The 20,965-nt window shown below is 34.5% G+C and overlaps 1 protein-coding gene across 1 annotated transcript in view; it reads left to right on the plus strand.

Moving 5' to 3' along the window:
- Nucleotides 1-20,965, plus strand: part of CCDC178 (coiled-coil domain containing 178) — a 372,754-nt gene that overhangs the window by 321,508 nt on the left and 30,281 nt on the right. Inside the window, exon 19 of the mRNA XM_087869978.1 lies at nucleotides 8,605-8,739. Within this exon, the coding sequence (XP_087726104.1) occupies nucleotides 8,605-8,739 (135 nt within the window). The remainder of the gene's footprint in view (nucleotides 1-8,604; nucleotides 8,740-20,965) is intronic.

Consider the following 20,965-nt stretch of genomic DNA (forward strand, 5'->3'; position numbering starts at 1 on the left):
GGCACCATATGTCTCTAAAAATGATTTAATTTTATCTAAAGCATGTTTGTAATGATATTTATGTTCTGTAATACACAGAGACAATATAAGGAATTTTTTAAAGAAAAAACACTCTAGCCTACTATTGTTTCAACACAGTAACATGTCTGAGGTTGCAAAAATTTCTGTTTATTTTGATTAATGTATTTTTAATATCTGAGCTCTGTTGTTGCCTTTTAACACTTTGACTTAGCAAAGTGTCTTTACGATATCAACAGGACTAATACAAAAATGTTACTGCCATTATTCCTAATAGGGACCTCATCTTATGACTTGAGAATGTTAGAAATGTTAAACCACAAAAAAGGATTAACTTTAGTCTAAGGACTAATTTAAAGACTATAAACAACTTTCCCCAAAGCTCTATTAATCATTTTACATATTTTTATGCTTTTTCAAATGGATGTATCATCAATCCTCACCTAATTCTAGCAAATTCAAATTCTCATGTAAGTAGGCTACATATATTTATCTTTAATTTAGTATGAAATAAGTTATAAAGTTACTATTTAACAACTGCTTTTATTATGTGAGCAGGATGAGAAGAAATGCCAAAAATTTTAGGCAATTTAAGAAGTAAAGAGTGGTAATTAATTTCTTATCGATTTAAACTCCTTTAATATTTTGGATAGTTCTTTTATTATAGGTAAGATCATGCTTAATGGATACATAACAAAAGTCTTGTACACAAAAGCCTTTTTTATATTTTAGCAGATGGTCAAACATAATAGGATTTTTTAAGCTAGATTATAGTAAATTCTCTAAAAATAAATAACCCTGAACCACAAAATATGGAGGCTGCTTTGACAAAGTTAGGTTAAGCTTACACGTGCTTGCAGACATGTAAGCTTAACCTAGAGTTGTTTCTTTTTTTTTTTAATGAAACAACTAAACATACAGTAAGTTACACAGTTATATGTAAGGTACATGTAAGTTTTATGATAAATTTCTGTGTACCTTTATCAGTTTTGTAAATATTGACATTTGCATATTTGCTTTGTATGTTTAGACCAGTATGAATACACTCAAAACCCTCTGTCTGCCTATTCCTAATATTATTTCCCTCCTCTTTTCTGAGTTAACCACTAGGTATTTATCAATTCTATCCATATTTTTATTAATTGTAATTTTATTAATTATTAAATAATTTTATTAATTGTAATTAATTTGAAATGTAAACTATTAGTTTTCATTTTTATATATAAATGTTATACTATACTTGTCACATGCAATATTAGTGGATTTATTTTAAATTCTAGACTTTAGGATATGAACATACTATAATCTGTTTTTTTAGTACTCAAGTGTAGACAATTAGATTGTTTCCACATTTTCATCATTGCAAACAATGCTGTAAATGACCACTATTTTATATGTTTCCTTGGGAACATATTATAACTGTTATTCAAGAGCAGTATCTCTGACTTCAGAATGCATTAGTTACATGAAAGTCTTGTTAAAACACCAATTGTTGGGGCGCCTGGGTGGCACAGCGGTTAAGCGCCTGCCTTCGGCTCAGGGCGTGATTCCGGCGTTATAGGATCGAGCCCCACATCAGGCTCCTCCGCTATGAGCCTGCTTCTTCCTCTCCCGCTCCCCCTGCTTGTGTTCCCTCTCTCTCTGGCTGTCTCTATCTCTGTCAAATAAATAAATAAAATCTTAAAAAAAAAAAAAAATTGTTGGGCTCCAGAGTTTCTGATTCATAGGTCTGAATAACTATATTTCTAACAAGTTCTGTTGTGATACTGATGCTGCTGATCTTGAGAACCACTGGTCTAGAATATGTAGGTTTAAGTATAATTGCTAGATCAAAGGGGAGCTACATCTCCAAATTTAATACATAATGTCAAATTGCTCTCCAGAGTCTTTGTGTCAAATTATATACAAATTTGAACAATGTGTGAGAGTTCAGTTTTTTCCACATCTTACCAAGAATTGGTGTGGACAGTTTTTTTTATAATAATTGCCAATTGGGTGAGTGTAAATCATATTTATTTGTGCTCTACTGTTGAGGTTGAACATGTTTTCTTTTTTTTTTTTTAAGTGTTCAGCGATTCATTAGTTATGTATAACACCCAGTGCTCATAACAACACCTGCCCTCCTTATACTCATAACCCAGTTACCCCATTCCCCCACCACCTTGCTTCTGTAACCCTCAGTTTGTTTCCAGGAGTCCAGAGTCTCTCATGGTTTGTCTCCTTCTCTGATATCTTCCCATACAGTTTTCCCTCCCTTCCCTATGGTCCTCTGTGCTATTCCTTACATTCCACATACGAGTGAAACCATATGATAATTGTCTTTCTCTGCTTGACTTATTTCACTTAGCATAATCCCCTCCAGTTCTATCCACGTCAATGCAAATGGTAGATATTCATCCTTTCTGATGGCTGAGTAAAATTCCATTGTATATATGAACCACATCTTTTCAAATGTTTATAGACAAAAATAGCTTTCCTTTTTCTGTGAATTGCCTATTTGTATTATTTGCCCATTTTTCTGGTATATTGTTTGTATTTTTCCTTATTGATGTATAGGGGCTCTTTCTATCTTAAAGAAGTTAATCCTTGCTAGCTGTGTTGTTAATATCCTCTCTAAACCTCTGGTTAATTTTTTTACTCTCCTTAAATTTAAATTTTAAAAAATCAACTGTGATTAAATTTACCATTTCTTTCCATTAGAATTTATTATTTTAGTATTTTGTTTAAAACTGCTTCCCCTTCTAAAGGTCAGTTTTAAATTTATCTTTTCTCAATTTAGACTATCTAGCTTTTATGCTAGTGTATATTGTAAGTTAAGGATCTAATTTTACTTTAGATACTTGTATAGAGAAAACCTATTATGCCATCCTTTCTCCACTACTTTAAATGCTGTGTCATATTTCAATCTTACATATTTTATATGAATGTCTTGTTCATCTCTCTTTTCTGACCAAATGCTTATCCATTCCAATGCTGACATTACTGTTAGTTCCTACATCTTTATATATTGTATGTCAAGTTTTTTTAGCTTGTTCTTCTATTTCACAGTTGTCTTAGCTGTTCTCAGTCCCTTATTCTTCCATATGAGTTTTAGATCAAGTTCTATGAAACCTGATGCGATGGTAGACCACTTTGTGAAGAATTGACATGCCCATAACATTCTTTTTACATATGTGGACAGATTATACCTCTTCATTTATTTAGTTATTACTTTATATTTAATTTTTTTTAATTTTTATATTTTTCTACATATTCTTTAACAGATTGAGACCTAGATACCTTAAACTTTGTATTGTAATTATGAATGGTATTTTAGAATCATAATTGAAAATTGGTTATAACTAATTTTTAATGTTCTTTTTTTCAGTGCTGATCATGAAGGGAAAAAAGTTCCTAAACTCTCTCCTTACCTCCTATTATTGATTTGTAGAACCTCTTTAATTTTCTGTGTAGACATTCTTCCTCTTATAGATGTTTTTCTTCTTTCATTTTCTTATTGCTTTGGCCAGTATCTGCAGTAAAATTTTGAAAAGAGGTACTGATTCCTGATATTCTTTCTGTATTTTCCCTGACATTTGTGGGAATGTTTCTAAAGTATCTCTATTTACTAAAATATTTGTTGAAAGTTTTGGGTTTATACCTTTATCAGGTTAAAGAAATTTTCTTCTGTTCCTATTCCTAGTTTCCTAAGACAATTTTTTCATTGTCGATTGTTTTTGTTTTGTGTTTATTCATATCGACATCTCTTGGGGATGATTATTTTTTCTTTGATATATTGATGTATTACATGAAAATATTTGCTGATAATGAACCATTTTTAAATTTCTGGAACTATTAAATTATAGTTCCTTTACACTGTCTTCAATTAATGAGCTCCTAGATGGTACAAACTACATTCTATCAATCAATAAGTATTTATTAATCACTCTCTTATTACTAATAAATCATTTTCAGCTTCAGTCTTAAACCAAACAGTGAATTAGGAGATCACTTTTGCTTTACATTCAGAAAATATGGATAGTAAATTATTTTCTTGTGAGGCAAAGAGAGAAGAAAGAAAAAGAGTTTAAAATCTATCGTTAACTATTGCTGCAACAAATTGTCTCCAAATTTAGCAGCTTAATCTAATAAACATTTATTTTCTCACAAAGTTTCTGAAAGACAAGAACCATATGATAATTGTAGGTTTAAGTATAATTGCATAGATGGGTGATTTTGGCTTGTGGTCTCCTACAAGTTTGCAATCAAGTTCTTGGTCAGGGTGGCAGTCATCTGAAGAGACTGGGGAATCTGCTTTCAAGATCACTCACAGGGGGCTGTTGGCAAAAAGAAGTTTCAATTCCTCACCATGTGGGTCTTTCACAGAGCTGCTTACACAACATGGGAGCTGGCTCTTCCCAGATCAAAATATCTGAGAGAATTAGAGAGAAAACCCAAGACAGAAGCCACAGGGTGTGTGTGTGTGTGTGTGTGTGTGTGTGTGTGTGTGTGTGTGTGTGTGTGTGTGTGTTTGGAAGTACATACTATCTTCTGCCCTATTCTGTTCTTTACAAGAGACTCACTAAGTCCAACCTATACTCAAAGAGAGGATTATCAAATAATTTGAGGGTCTATTTTTAAAATCATCTCTATGAACACTGTTTTTCTCTGACAGTAAATAACAAATATACTTCAACTCTGTATTTACCCCATTCTTCACAATGTGCCCCAGTTGTCCCCTTTGACCTAGGATAACAAGGCTTTACTTCATTTTTGTGTCCCCCGTAATGTAAACCACACAACTGCACACTCCAACCTGGCCACAGAAAAATACCTGAAAAAGTGATGCTTTAAAAGTTCTAAGTTCGATGCTGAGAACATGAGAATAGTATAAGACAATATTTCGGTGCTAATTTGGTTATGGCTGAGCCTAATGATTTTGAAACTTGTGATTGGGCTATTAAATAGTTTATATTAGTCGTAGCATATTATAATTTTCACATGCATAACAGCAGTAAAATAATATAAATTTAAACCTATTTAATTAGAGGTTTTGCATGTTGTAATATATACATTATTACATTTAGTATTAAAGCCAGATTTATGTGATATATAGGAGTTAGTTGTGAGTTTATATAGGTCATCAAAATAACTTGGATTAAAAACAGAATCCATATAATATACAAAAGTATATTAAAATAGAATGGAGAATCATTTTTGCAAGTGACAAAATTAATTTACTCAATTTTACTGTCTGAGAATATCAAGCTTTAAAATGTTAATAAATGTGATAAAAGGAACCTAGTCCAATTTAATCAGAAGGGATTTTTACCAAATGTATATTATATACAAATGGACATTGTATGCAATGCTACATTGACATCAACTCTCTGTATCTTAAATACCATGCCAAAATGGACATTGATTTTTTTCTTTTGAATAGCTACATAGTGATCATTACCTCAAAAGAAATAATAACAAATTCTATCTTTGGGCTTCCTTCAGCGAAGAACTCACAAAGAAGGAACTGGAGCCCAACTTGCCAAGTCTATTACAAATTCTAACTGGCCAGAAACTGTTGTCAGAAAACTCTACCGTTCCTTTCACCATTCTAAATGTTTGAGAGTACACACCAGCTGTTTCCTGTTTCAGCACTCCTGATGCAGTTGAATATCCTCTTTTCTCTTTTGTATACAAAATTGAGGGCACTGAAGTTGAGGATCTTTTTTCAAAGTGACTCTTTCCCTGTTACAATATGCTCCTTCTGAGTTTTCTATGAGAATATATCCATTCTCTTCCAAAATTCTTATAATATGTGCTGGAGACTAAGCAGCAGCCTTCATTATTCCATCAGTGGCTCTAAATTCCATTCTTACTTCTCAATACATGGCAAGTCCTTGCAGTGCCCTTGCTGTACCCCATCCAGTGTGTTTGTGTCCCTTGCTGTTCTTTTTTGTTTCTCTAACACTCCTCCCTCATCTCATCTTATCTTCCCTAAAATCTGAAGGCGAGGGCAGGAATATAATCATTTCAGGAATAAATGATTACATGTCAAGAGCGTAAGCATTGAAGAGTTTTCATTTCAGAAACACTAGGTTAATATAAGTTGGAGAGATCAAAAATCATTCCAGTGCCTTTGGCTTTCCAACCTAAATTCTGGGTCTACCCAAAGGACTTTTCCACTCACAACTGAATTCTCTCTCTTTAGTTTTCCCTTTATATCTCTTTGTGTCTCTTACATTCACTTGGTTTATCTTTTTCTTCTCTCATTAATTAGTAAGTTCTTCAAAGTCTTACTAGCTTCTTTGCTTTGCTACTAAAATTTTACCAGTTCACTTTATTGAGTTAATTTCAGTATTTATTGGGTGATTACTGTCTACTAACATCTTACAATTGGGCTCTTATCATAACCCTTTTCTTAAAACAGTTGTCATTATATTCAAATTGGTTGTCATTTCTGGCACCTTAAATATTTTTCCATATATATTATCGTTGATCATCTCACTGTCTTTAATGTGAATATGTATGTGTATATATGTGATTTTTATTGGATGCTGATTCTCTCTAAGAATTCCTTCAGGTTTTTTTTTTTTGTCCCAGTTCTTTTTTCAGAGGCCTATTAGCTATAAATTAAAAACAAAAAAAACCCACACTTTTGAGATATTACTTTTTTAGTTGATACATAAGGAACTTCTCTACTTAAGTAGCTTAACACTTGTTTATGGACTAATCTAAGACCTTTGTAGCTACCTTAAGCTAGAATTCAGAAAACTGAATAAAATAGATTTACTGTTTCTCCTCATGTAAGATGTGGATATGGGCAACATTACCATTCAGTTCATTTTGGTTAATGAGCTCCCACTTGTAAAACCTTTTATATGTTGAGAGCTACCACTTGTAAAAAAGTTACCTTTGGTTTAAGGAATTCCTCTAAAACTCATCTTCCTATTTGCCCTTGTCATATTTGCAGATACCATAATAATGGTATAATGCATAGACTAAACTGTCTTAACTTCTTAGTATTTTAAGATACAGCATATGCTCCTCCAGTGGCTATCAGAGTTGGCAGAAAAAAATATTTTAATATTATAATAAAACTGTTAAATATTACAGAAAACCATTGAATAATGGCAGACTTTCTCTTCAAAAAGTGATGTTTATCTTTAATTCAATAGCCTAAATTATCTGAAATGTCCTTAAATTCCAGGTAATATATTTCAACATTTAGCAAGCTGAAAATTCTATAGTTTTCAAGGTTATTCTTATTTTACAAGTTAACCAATTAACTAAGAATAGTGGTTTCATTATTCTGTGGACTTGCATAAAAACCTGTGTTGCTTATTACAGTGCATAGTGAAGATAATGATTATAAACAATTCACATGCAACACCAGGTGACTATTTTTAAAATTGTTGTTTTTAAGTAAGCTGTTTTATTGAAATATGCTTCCAGAAAAGTTCACAAGTCATCCATGCACAGTCTGGTGAACTTTTGCGTAGGATCCCTTACATGTAACTGGTAACCCAGATCAATAAATAAGACATAAAATGGCCATACTTTGTGACATGTTTCATTCTGTTGTGAAGATGTCTGATACAAAATTTTGGGTGTTTATTTTTCATTCTACAAAATATACTAAGAAGAAGTCAACATAAACAATTACCTACATTACCAAAAAAAAAAAGAAAAGGTTTCAATGGCAATATATTTTAATACAGTTTATCATTAATTTTTATGAAGTTTATTTCTTCGAAAATAGCCTAATTATAATAATTCTATGTGGTGTGGCTGTGTTAACTGTTGACAGACATATGTTCATTGTCTTGGCAAAAAACTTCTACCATGTTTGTTGTTGTTTGGTTTTATATTAAACACCCAAAAAGTATAGAATGCCCCGTAGGAGAAGTCTTTTTCTGTGTAGATGCAATATTAAACATCTCACCTCTAAACATTGCGTCCACTGTACGTTTAGTGCAGTGAGATGTTTCCATGTCACATAGTCAGAGGGAGGTAGATTAATAGGGAGTTCTTGCTGGAAATCTCTTCCCTGTTATTGTTCTCCCTCAGCAGTTGATAGCTAAGTTAATTCTCTTTAGTTTTGTCATGCTCTAAAGCACACATTGCCAAGCAATGGTAAGCTTTATGAGAAAAAAAAGAAGCAATGGTGTCCATCAAAGTCTCAAAGTTGCATTTTTAAACTTTGGCTTGACCTGGTGTGCCATTCAAAAAAGCTTCAAAAGATTATTTTTTTTAAAGAAAGGTTCAATATGTCCCGAGGCTATCGGTTTTGAGTTAAACTGGGTGAAGTAGAAATATTTTACTCATCAGCTTTGCAGTCACAGAGTTTGCCTCAGCTAGAACAAAACTGCTGAGGCATTTAGAGAAAATTAACCCCCCATCCTGGCGGCCAGATGTGACTGGTTTCTGATGAATGCACATGAGTGGGCTGAAAAATCAAGAGACTGTGAAATTCCTGTCAGGTCCGTACAGTGCAGAATGGGCTATTGACTGCTTTCGATATTTCCCTCCATCATTCTTCTTGAACACTGCCATTAATTTCCTCTCCTACTCTGACTTGTGTTTTTTCCCCCTCCCTCTTCCCTTTAGCTCTGTCAGCTGCAAAGAAGGATACACAAGGTGTGGCAGAAGCACTTCAAACTGGTGGTCCTCTACAGCCAGATGAGGCTGGCCAAGTTCCAGACAGACTCTCAGGAGAGTATTCAGAAAATATTAGCTGTGCAGGTAGGTGATTGCAGGGAAGTAGGAAAGATCATTCTGATCTAGATTGAAAAGCAAATGATGGGTAGTGTGATGAAGCATTAAAACCATATCCCATCAGAGTTTTATAAATTTTTAACCTCTTTAATAAACTGGAATTGCATGAAGGATGAATTCGGTAAGTTAGCATATATACCATGCATACTTTGGGGGAAAAGGGAGCTTGAACTTATTTTTCACAAACCTCAAAACAGATTTTTATAAACACATTTGGTATAAATATATATTTTCAAATCTTCAGGCTTTGCAGATGCCATTCTGCTGTTTAAGAGATACTGTCGACAGTTGCCTTGTGTCGCTTTTGTGTGAAATCTACTTCAGTGAAAATGACACTTATGTTTATTTTATTTAACTGTTTTCTTTCCCCTTCCATTTCGAAAGAGGCTTGTCCTCCTAAAAAGATTCAGAGATAACTCTATTTGAAAAATAAGCAATTGGGGATTAGAATATAACTGTGGTTCCAGGTGCATGTGAAATTTTACTGTTTGTCTCTATAAAAACTCTTAGTGGATCAGTTGTCTTTATTTTAAGACTCTGATCTATTTTAAAAACCCATATTAACTATGTAAAGACTACTTAGGGAAAATTAAATTTTTTAGATTAATATTTTACTATTTGAAATGTTACAATATGCATAAAACACGACTTCCCATAGGAAAACAAATACCACCCTGTTCTATTAAAAAACAAAAAATAGAAGTACCTGTTCTATAAAATGAAATGCGCATGCTCTTTAAAACCATAATCTTCATTAACTTGCAGCATAAACAATGCATCCCGACCTAACCAAACCAAATCTTTTTCTAAATATTTTAATTACGTGGGCATTTCATGATGCATAATTTACCATAATCTAAGGATTTTGCAAAACACTTCCAAAGCTATTTCAAATTTCATTTTTACTGGTGACTATTTTTGCTAGTTTCCTCTGAGGATGTGTGTGTGTGTGTGTGTATATATATATATATATATATATATGGAATGTATATGGAATGTGTGTGGTATGTACATATATTCCATTGATAATGGACTATAACAAAAATATAAAATAATAGAAATTTAAAGTTTTGAAAAGGTAGAGCTTAAGCTACAATTGCAGCATTTTTGAAGTCAGGAGCTTGTTTTGGTTTGTTTTTTTTTTCTTAGAAGTCTGTTAACAGATAGTACATTAAAAATTATGGAGTGCCTATAACTTGTGATTCCCTTTTAAATATTCAAAGGTGATTTGCATGTTCTGTTTATTGTTTTAGAAAAATCTCATACTTCTGCCTAAGTGTAAACATTCTTAAATGATATATCCTCATTGTAAATTAGGGTGTATTTGGAAATATTGAAAATGTCAGTAGAAACTTTGGATATCGGTCAAGTGAACTCTCAACCCATAACCTGCAATAATCCTTATTCTAATTTTTTATTAGTAATCCACCAATGCATTTTTTTTACCAAATTTGATTTTAAGTTACTTATTTTGATGGCTCCTATATAAGAGTGGAAATGAAGAATTAGAAATGATAGGATAGTATCAGTAGAAAGACACAACTACTCTGTTTCTAGAGACACCGTAACAAGGTTGGATTGTATTTGGGGAACTTGAGGAACATAATTTAGTGGATTCTTACCTGATGGAGATGACTTCAATTTAGAATATTTCAATTTTGGCTTTTAATAGAAATACTGAAATATAATTTTCAGGATCTTGAACTATAGAAACATGGGCAATCCTCTGAAAAACTCAACTCCTAAACCCTCAGCATGGTGCACAATGAGTCATGACCCAGTTCCTGCTAAACTTCCCAGCTTTATCTCTCTTCAGATTAGTTCCTTAAAGTCTATATCAGCTGCTCCAAAATTCCTCTAGTATGAAACCTCTTATTTAACTCCTTCCTCCTTTCCTGCACCTAGACTCTTACCTCTTTTTGTAATACTCTTATTATCTTACCTGTTAAAGAACATCAGACTCAAATCAAACATCTTCTCTACAAAATCCTTCCTGAGCACCTTCCTTTTCTTTGCCTCCTACTGTACATCATCAGTGAAATTAGTTCAGTTCTTGCACAGGTGGTTTTTATTTATTTTTATTTTTTTATTATTATGATATATTAATCACCATACAGTACATCATTAGCTTTTGATGTAGTGTTCCATGATTCATTGTCTGCTTAGTTGGTTTTTAGTGTGTATGATAGCAAGGCCATTAATCCCATGACTGTCTTGTTTTCACTTATTATATCAACATTTTTTTATTTTTTATTTTATTTTTTTAAGTTTTATTTATTTATTTGAGAGAGAGAGAGAGCATGAGCAGGGAGAGGGGCAGAGGGAGAAGCAGACTCCCCGCTGAGCAGGGAGCCTGACACGGGGCTCCATCCCAGGACCCTGAGATCATGACCTGAGCTGAAGGCAGACACTTAACCAACTGAGCCTCCAGGTGCCCCTCAAAATTTTTTAAATGAAAACATGATAGAGTGATTTAGTATGTTTGCAGAGTGAGTCTGCAGGTATCAGTCTCTACAATTTGAGCCAACATGGCTAAAAATTGCTTAACAGACCAGTTGCTATTGGTCTCTATTTTCATATGATTTAGTAGCATGTCAATACTATGGAATCTAATGTTTTATATTTTGAAGGTTAGTATTAAAAAGATGCCATAAGATATTAGTGAATTATTAAAAAAGATATTAGTGAATTATTTCATGAGAAAATCATCTGATGAATATTTAAAAAGTAAATTGTATATAACTGGTATTGAGCAAAATAAATTCAAAATAAACGTCAAGCAGAAAAAGGAAACTTTGTTTCACCCTTGAACTTGAAGCAATTGCAGGACTATCCAAAAAAAAGTGTAACTGGTAAATCTGCAGAGGGCAGAAAACCAGGTGGGCCACATAAGCTTTTGAATAACATAATCAAACAGAAACTAGTAAGATGAACTATAACTGGAATAAAGTATTGGTGTATTTGACATTGAAGCCATTTATTTAAAAAATGTATATATAGGAATTTTAGTTGACTGGAATTTTAACATGAGCCAAAGTGAGCTACTACCATCTTAAGACCAATGCTATGTTGCAGCTCTGGCAAACACATGAGATTTCTTGAATCTGACAGTGTAGGGCATATTTTATGGTCCTGACCTCACATCTCAGCCCATATAAGGTACTATCATTGCATTATTTTTCTCCTTTTAATTTATTTAATGCTGTGATTTTTAATACCCCTTTGGCATCTTATTTGGAAAAAATACTGGATATTAACTCATCATTTAAATAAGAGAATGTGATGTGGCAAACATGTTCATGTGATCTTAGACTTCAAAGGCACAAATGTTTTGTCTTATTAAAGAAGATGATAGTCTCATTGCACTTTTTCAAAAGTTGAGTATATCTGCAGTATTTTATAAAGGTTTGGAAAGTATAGTTTAAGGGCCATGTTGATATACTAGAAAGCAGCAATCTAATAGAAAACAGGAAGAGGGAGAAATACACAAATTTAGAATGTTTAATTGTAAAAGGAAAACTTTGGAAGGAAAAACATCTAAAGGACTAAGTGAAGGTTGGCAACACCTGGACCACGATGGAAGAGACAAGATGGTGGGTTTGGGCTCGACAGGAAAACATTTGCTCTCCAACCATGCATTGCTGGTGCTCAAGCAGAAGCACTGCAGTTGTTGAGGGAAAGAAAACTGGACAAGAGAAGCCCAGAGAGCACCTTCTCAGTCTGCACCCCTGGAATGGTCACCTGACCTCCTGCACACACGTTTGTGTGTGGTCTGTATGTCCTCACCCACTAGAATGTGAGCCTTCTCCATTGACAAGCATGTCTTATTCGCTCATCTTTATCCTCCTCGCACCAGCTACAGTTTGTAATACATAAGTGCTCAAAAATATTTGTTGAGTGAATTGATTATTATGTGAATTGGTGAAGTGGTTTATTAAGATTTAATGTGATAACCTCAAAGGTCTTTCAAGCTCGAGGTGCCTACATTTCTGTACATTAATAAACAAAAGCATTCTCTGGGTGCTTTGCCAAGAATTTTGATGGCACAGAAGTAAGGTGTTTAGTCATTTCAGACATTTGTACATGCACACACACACACACACACACACACACACACATAATATGTAAGGGACAGACCAATTTCTTATTTCTGAAAAACAGCTATGTAAGTGAAAAAAGGCCAGAAAAAAACACAGGATAAAAATCTAAAATCACTTGGTTTGAGGCTGGGAGGATGGCAGAGTAGGAGGACCCTAAGCTCTCCTTGTCCCACAGATATAACTAAATAACACTCACATCAGCATGAATAAGCCAGAAACCAACCTGAAGCCTGGCAGAACAAACTCCACAACTAAAGGTAGAGAAGAGGCCACATCAAAGAAGGTAGGAAGGGTGAAAATGAAGTTTGGGAGTGAATCAGACTAGACTGTGACTGTCAGCAGTGGGGAGGGAGACCATGGTGTGGAGAAGGGGAAAAAGCAGACTATCACACTGGAAAGCCCTCACAGGGAAGATAAATCCCTATAACATTTGGCTTTGAAAATGAGAAGGGCTGACTGTTGTGAGTTTGTACGACTACCAGTACTTAAAACATGAGATTTTAAAAATCAGTGGGTTCAGCTCCAGGAACGCCTGGAGGGCATTAGGCAGTAGAGTCCCTACCCTTAAGGAGACAGCATGACAAAAGCCCATGGAGATAGCATGGAAGCAGAAGTTTGAAAAATGCCAGGGGCATACAGGAGGGAGAGTTATTTACTCACCTCAGAGCATGGCCAGAGAGGCAGTGATCACAGGGAGACCCCTCAGGAACAGAGGAGCTGAAGGCACCATTTCCCTCCCCCACCTCCAAACATAAACACAGGGCCACCTGAGCAGACCAGCATGGTGCCAACACTGACTACCTAACTTGCTTACACCAAGCCCTGACCCCACACTTCTGTGTATTCACCGTTCCCAGTCACTCTTGCTTCAGTCCAGGTGCTGAAATTCTCCTCCCCCAGAAGACCAGCACAAAACCCACCAACACCTCATCTCCCAACCCAGCCATTTTATGGGACCTCAGTTCCAGCAGCCACGGTGGCAGTGGCAGCAGACCTCGTTTCACAAGCAGACCAGTGCACACCTTGTTAAAATGTACCCCACCCAGCCAGTGACCACACATGGCCCACAACAGGCAAAGAGAGCCTCTGAAAATGACTGGACTGAAGGAAAAATTGTCTAGGACACAACAGAAGGGCAGATGCAACACACATAGGAGACACTCCCTGAAGTGCCAGATCCTGGGGAACAAAGGATATTGAATTGCAGGGCACTATAGGATCTCTTCATAAAGCCATCACATTCAAGAGCAGGAGATGTAGGTGACTTTCCTAACACAAGGAAACAGACACAGAGCAGACAAAATGAAGAGACAGAGGAATATGTCCCAAATGAGAGAACCATACAAAACCACAACAAGAGAACTAAGCAAAATGGATGTAAGTATTATGCCAGATAGTGAATTTAAAGTAATGATCATAAAGATGCTCACTGGACTTGAGAAGGAGTGGAGGACATCAGTGAGACCCTTAACAAAGAGATTAAAAAGAATCAATCAGAGATGAATAATACAATAAATGAAATTAAAAATACACTTGATGGAATAAATAGCAGGCTAGAGGAAGCAGAGGAACGAATCAATGACCTGGAAGACAGAGTAATGAAAAGTAATCAAGCTGAGCAAATGAGAGGAAAAAGGATTATGCAAATGAGAATAGACTTAGGGAAATCCATGACTCCATCAAATTTAATAACATTCATATTATAGGGATCCCAGAAGAAGAGAAAGAAAAGGGGCAGAAAATGTATTGGAAGAAATAATAGCTGAAAAATTTCCTAATCTGGGGAAGGAAACAGATGTCCAGATCCAGGAGGCACAGAGATCCCCCAACAAAATCAGCACATGGAGGTCCATACCAAGACACATAGTAATTAAAATGGCAAAAAATAGTAATAAAGAAAAAAATTTTAAAGCAGCGAGAAAAAAGAAGACAGTCACAAGAGAAACCCCATAATGCTATCAGCAGATTTTTTTCAGCAGAAACTTTGCAGTCCAAAAGGGAGTGGCATGATATATTCAAAGTGCTGAAAGGGAAAAATCTACAGCCAAGAATATTCTGTCCTACAATGCAGTCATTCAGAATAGAAGAGACAAAGTGTTTCTGAGACCAACAATATCTAAAGGAGTCATGACCACTAAACCAGCCCTACAAGAAATATTAAAGGGGGCCCTTTGAGTGGAAAGGAAAGACCATAGTGAGAGTATAAAAAGTTGGAAGCGCAAAAGGAGTAAAATAAGTATATCTATAAAAATCAGTCAAGGGATTCACAAAATAAAAGGATGCAAAATATGATGCCATATACCTAAAACATCTAGGGGAGAGGAGTAAAGAATGGGTTCCAACTTAAGCAACCATCAACTTAATATAGACTACTATATGCAGAAGATGTTATATACAAACCTAATGGTAACCATAAATCAAAAACCAGTAATAGATATGCAAAGAATAAAGAGAAAGGAATCCAAGTATATCACTAAAGAAAGCCAACAAACCATGAAAGAGAGCAAGAGAAGAAAGGATCGAGAAAAACTACAAAAACAACCACGTAACAAGTAATAAAATGGCAATATATACACATCTATGAATAATTACTTTGAATGTAAATGGACTGAATGCTCCAATCAAGAGACAGAGTGGATTAAAAAAACAAGACCCATGTATGTGCTGCCTTTAAGAGACTCATTTCAGACCTAAAGATACATCCAGATTGAAAGTGAGATGAAGAAATATTTAGCATTAAAATGAATGTCAAAAGAAAGCCAGGGTAGCAATACTAATATCAGACAAAATAGATTTTAAAACACAGAGTGTAACAAGAGGCAAAGAATGGCACTATAAAATAATAAAGGGGGCAATCCAACAAGATATAACAATTGTAAATTTTTATGCACCCAACATGGGAGCACCTAAATACATAAAACAGTTAAAAACAAACATAAAGAAACTAATTGATAGTAATGAATAATAGTAAGGGACTTACACCCCACTTGTATCGTGGACAGATCATCCAAACAGAAATATCAGCAAGGAAACAGTGGTTTTGAATGACATACTGGATCAGATGGACTTAACAGATATATTCAGAACATTCCATTCTAAAATAGCAGAATACACATTCTTTTCAAGTGCACATGGAACATTCTCCAGAATAGACCACATTTTAGGCTAAAAATTCAAAAAGATCAAAGTCATACCATGCATCATTTCTGACCACAACACTATAAAACTAGAAATCAACCACCAGAAAAAAATTTGGAAAGAATACAAATACACGAAAGTTAAATAACATTCTACTAAACAATGAATGGACTAACCAAGAAGTTAAATAAATAATTAAAAATTACATGAAAACAAATGAAAATGAAAGCATAATGGTCCAAAATCTTTGGAATGCAGCAAAAGCAGTTCTAAAAAGGAAGTTTATAGCAAGAAGTTTCTACCTCAAGAAACAAGAAAAAATCTCAAATATACAGCCTAAACTTATACCTAAAGCAGCTAGAAAAAAAAAACAACAAACAAAACCCCAAACCAGCAGAAGGAAGGAATAATGAAGATTAGAGCAGAAATAAATGATATAGAAACTTAAAAAACAATAGAACAGAGCAAAGAAACCAGGAGCTGGTTCTTTCCAAATATCAACAAAATTGATAGACCTCTAACCATACTCATCCAAAAAAGAAAAAAAAGGGGGGTATTCAAATAAACAAAATCATGAAGAGGAGAAATAACAGCCAACACCACAGAAATACTAACAGTTATATGAGAATAATACAGAATATTATATGCCAACAAATTGGACAACCTAGAATAAATGGATACATTCCTAATATAACCTACCAAAATTGAAGCAGAAGAAATAGAAAATTGGAATACCTGTTTACCAGCAATGAAATTGAACCAGTAATCAAAGAACTCCCAACAAAAGTTTAGGACCAGATGGCCCCACAGGCGAATTCAACCAAACATTTAAAAAAGAGTTAATACCTATTCTTCTCAACCTATTCCAAAAAGCAGAAGATGAAGGAAAACTTCCAAACTCATTCTATGAGGCCAGTATTACCCAAAGCCAGATAAAGACACCACAAAAGAGAGGGAGAGAGAAATACAGACCAATATCTCTGATGAACATAGATGCAAAAATCCTCAACAAAATATTAGCAAACTGAATCCAACAATATATTTAAAAAATCATACACCACAATCAAGTGGGATTTATCCCCAGTGTGCAGGGGTGGTTCAATATTTGCAAATCAATCAGCGTGATATATCACATCAATAAGAGAAAGAATGAAAGCTATATGATCATTTCAATAGATGCAGGAAAAGGATTTGACAAAGTACATTATTCAAGATAAAAATCCTCAACAAAGTAGGTCTAGAGGGAATATACCTCAACACAATAATTGCCTTATATGAAAAATCCACAACAAACATCTTGCTCAATGGGGAAAAAACTGAGCACCTTGCCCAAGGTCAGGAACAAGACAAGGATGTTCACTCACCGCTTTTATTCAAAATACTACTGGAAGTCAGTAACAAAAAAGAACATAAAAGGCATCCAAATTGGTAAGGAAGAAGTAAAACTTCCACTATTTGTAGATAACATGATACAATATATAGTAAACCCTAAAGACTCCACCAAAAAAACTGCTAGTACTAATAAATGAAATCAATAATTTCAGAATATAAAATCAATGTACATAAATCTGTTGCATTTCTATACACCAATAATGAAGCAGCAGAAATAGAAATTTAAAAAAACAATCCCATTTACAATTGCACCAAAGATAATAAAATACCTAAGCATAAACTTAACCAGAGAGGTGAAAAACCTGTACTTGGAAAACTATAAAGTATTGATGAAAGAAATTGAAGACAACACAAAGAAATGGAAAGACATCCCATGCTCATGGATTGGAAGAACAAATATTGTTAAAATGTCTATACCACCCAAAGCAATCTACTGTTAATGCAATCACTATCAAAATAACAACAGCATTTGTCACAGAACTAGATAGAACAAGCATTCCTAAAATTTATATGGAACCACAAAAGACCCCAAACAGCCAAAGCAATCTTGAAATAGAAAAACATAACTAGAGGTATCAAAATTCCAGATTCCAAGTTACATTACAAAGCTGTAGTGATCAAAACAATGGTACTGGCACAAAAATAGACACATAGATCAATGGAACAGAATAGAAAACCCAGAAGTAAATCCACACTTATATGTTCATTAAACTTTCGTGGAGGAGGAAAGAATATCTGATGGGGAAAAGATAGTCTCTTCAACAAATGGTGTTAAGAAAACTGGACAGCTACATGCAAAAGAATGAAACTAGCCCACTTTCTTACACCATACACAAAAATAAATTCAAAATGGGTTAGAGATCTAAATGTGAAACTTGAAACCATAAAAATCCTAGAAAAGAGGACAGACAGCAATTTTTGTGATATTAACCATAGCAACATTTTTCTAGAAATGTGTCCTGAGACGGGAATCAAAAGCCGAAATTCACTACTGGGACCACATCAAAATAAAAAGCTTCTGTACAGTAAATGAAACAATCAAGAAAACTAAAAAGCAGCCTCCTGAATGAGAGAAGATATTTGCAAATGACATATCTGATAAAGTGTTCATATGCAAAATATAAAGAACTGATACAACTCAACACCCAATAAACAAATAATCCAATCCAATGACACAAACAGACATTTCTCCAAAGAAGACATTCAGATAACCAACAGATGCTTGAAAAGATGCTCAACATCACTCATCATCAGGAAAATGCAGATCAAAACTACAATGAGACATCACCTCACACCTGTCAGAAAGGCTAAAATCGAAAAAAACAAGAAACAAGTGTTGGCAAGGATGTGAAGAAAAAGGAACCCTCATGCACTGTTGGGGGGAATGCAAACTGGTGCAGCCACTCTGGAGAAGAGTATGGAGTTTCCCCAAAAAATTAAAAATAGAGCTACCCTACAACCCAGTAATCACACTACTGATTTTTACCCAAAATTTTTTTAAAAACCCACTAATTCAAAGGGATACATGCACCCCTATGTTTATTGCAGCATTATATACAATAGCCAAACTATAGAAGCAGCCCGGGTGTTCATCAATAGATGAATGGATAAAGAAGATGCGGTATATAGATACAGTGGAATATTATTCAGCTATTTTAAAAAAAGAATGAAATCTTGCCATTTGCAACGACACGGCTGGAGCTAGAGATTATAATGCTAAGCAAAATGAGTCAGTCAGAGAAAGATAAATACCATATGATTTCACTCAAATGTGGAATTTAAGAAACAAAATAAGTCAGTAAAGGAAAAAGAGACAAACCAAGAAACAGACTCTTAACTATAGAGAACAAACTGATAGTTTTCTCCCAATATATTAGTAATCATAATAACTGCAAATGGTTTCATTGCACTGTTTAAAGTTATAGATTTACAGATTGGTCATAAAGGAAATTCCATCTCATTTAGAAGAGATGCACCTGAGACAAATAGAAACCAAGTGAAGAGCATAGACAAAAAGAAAAAGAAGTTCTAATTTAAAAAGAGACATTTGAAGCAAAAAGGATTTAAACACTCAAATATGGATATTTCATGTGGATAAAATATACAACCAATTAAGATTTCAATCATGAATCTTTTTTTTTAAGATTTTATTTATTTATTTGACAGAGATAGAGACAGCCAGCGAGAGAGGGAACACAAGCAGGGGGAGTGGGGGAGGAAGAAGCAGGCTCATAGCGGAGGAGCCTGATGCGGGGCTCGATCCCATAACGCCGGGATCATGCCCTGAGCCGAAGGCAGACGCTTAACCGCTGTGCTACCCAGGAGCCCCTCAATCATGAATCTTAATGCACATGGCAGCATAACTTCAAATATACCAAGCAAGAACTGGTTGAAATTCAGAGAAAAATATAAACATTTACAGACATGATGGGAAATATTAGCAAATTCTCTTCAAATTTTCTGAAATATAGACACCTCATTTTATCGCACTTCACTTTATTGCACTTTGCAAATAATTATGTTTTCTGCAAATTGGAGGTTTGTGGCAACACAGCATCGAGCAAGTCTATCAGCATCATTTTCCAACAGCTTTTGCTCACGCTGTGTCTCTGTGTCACATTTTGATAATTCTCACAGTATTTCAAACTTTTTCCTTATAATTATACTTGTTATGGTGATCTGTGGTCAATGATCTTTGGAGTCACTATTGCAATTTTTTTGTCGGTGCCACAAACCATATGCATAGAATATGGAGAACTTAATCAATAAATGTTGCATGTGTTTTGAGTACTCCACTGACCAGCTGTTACCCTCATCTCTGTCCTTCTCTTCAGGCATCCCTATTCCTTTAGATACAACAATATTTAAATTAGGCCAATAAATAACACTACAATGGCCTGTAATTAATTCCCGGGCAATTATACATTCCAGTCTTTTTACCTTCAGAAACTTGCAACTCCATGTCTGACATCATTTCAAACTCTTGGGAATTCAAGGAACTAGATTCACAACACCTAAGAACACCTAAGCTGATTTCTTCTATTCTCCTACCTTTTGGACTGATTATTTCCCTATCTTTCTATGCTGAAAGTACACCTTTAGAATTCTATTTTGTTTGATGAGGGGAAGGATGTAAATTTCTATAACATATTGAAACACTAATTTTACTTTGTACTTTTAGAATACCAATATAATGCATATAATATACATCATGGTCTTTGACCTTAAGCAAATTACAGTTAAGTTGAAGAATATTAATTTCAAGACACATTTTTGGTAGGTGCCTTCTATATGAAAGGCATTTTGTTAGACACTGAGAGTCCAAAGGTGAAAGATATAATCTGTCTTCAAAGAGCTTGTGATATCATAGAGGAGGCAGATGCAATATGTTGTGTAAATATAAATGATGGCAAGAAGGACACTTAGCCCAACCTGCCAATGTAAAGTTAGTTTTCTGAAGGAGTTAACTCCTAAATAAAATCTTGACAGGTGAGGGGACATCAACAAAAGATGGGCAGGGGTTTATAGAAAGAGGAAATGGCTTGAACAAAGATATGTGAAAA

Source organism: Ursus americanus, chromosome 19 (genome assembly GCF_024610735.1).
Source record: "Ursus americanus isolate L20-20 chromosome 19, mUrsAme1.1.p, whole genome shotgun sequence".
NCBI lineage: Eukaryota > Metazoa > Chordata > Mammalia > Carnivora > Ursidae > Ursus > Ursus americanus.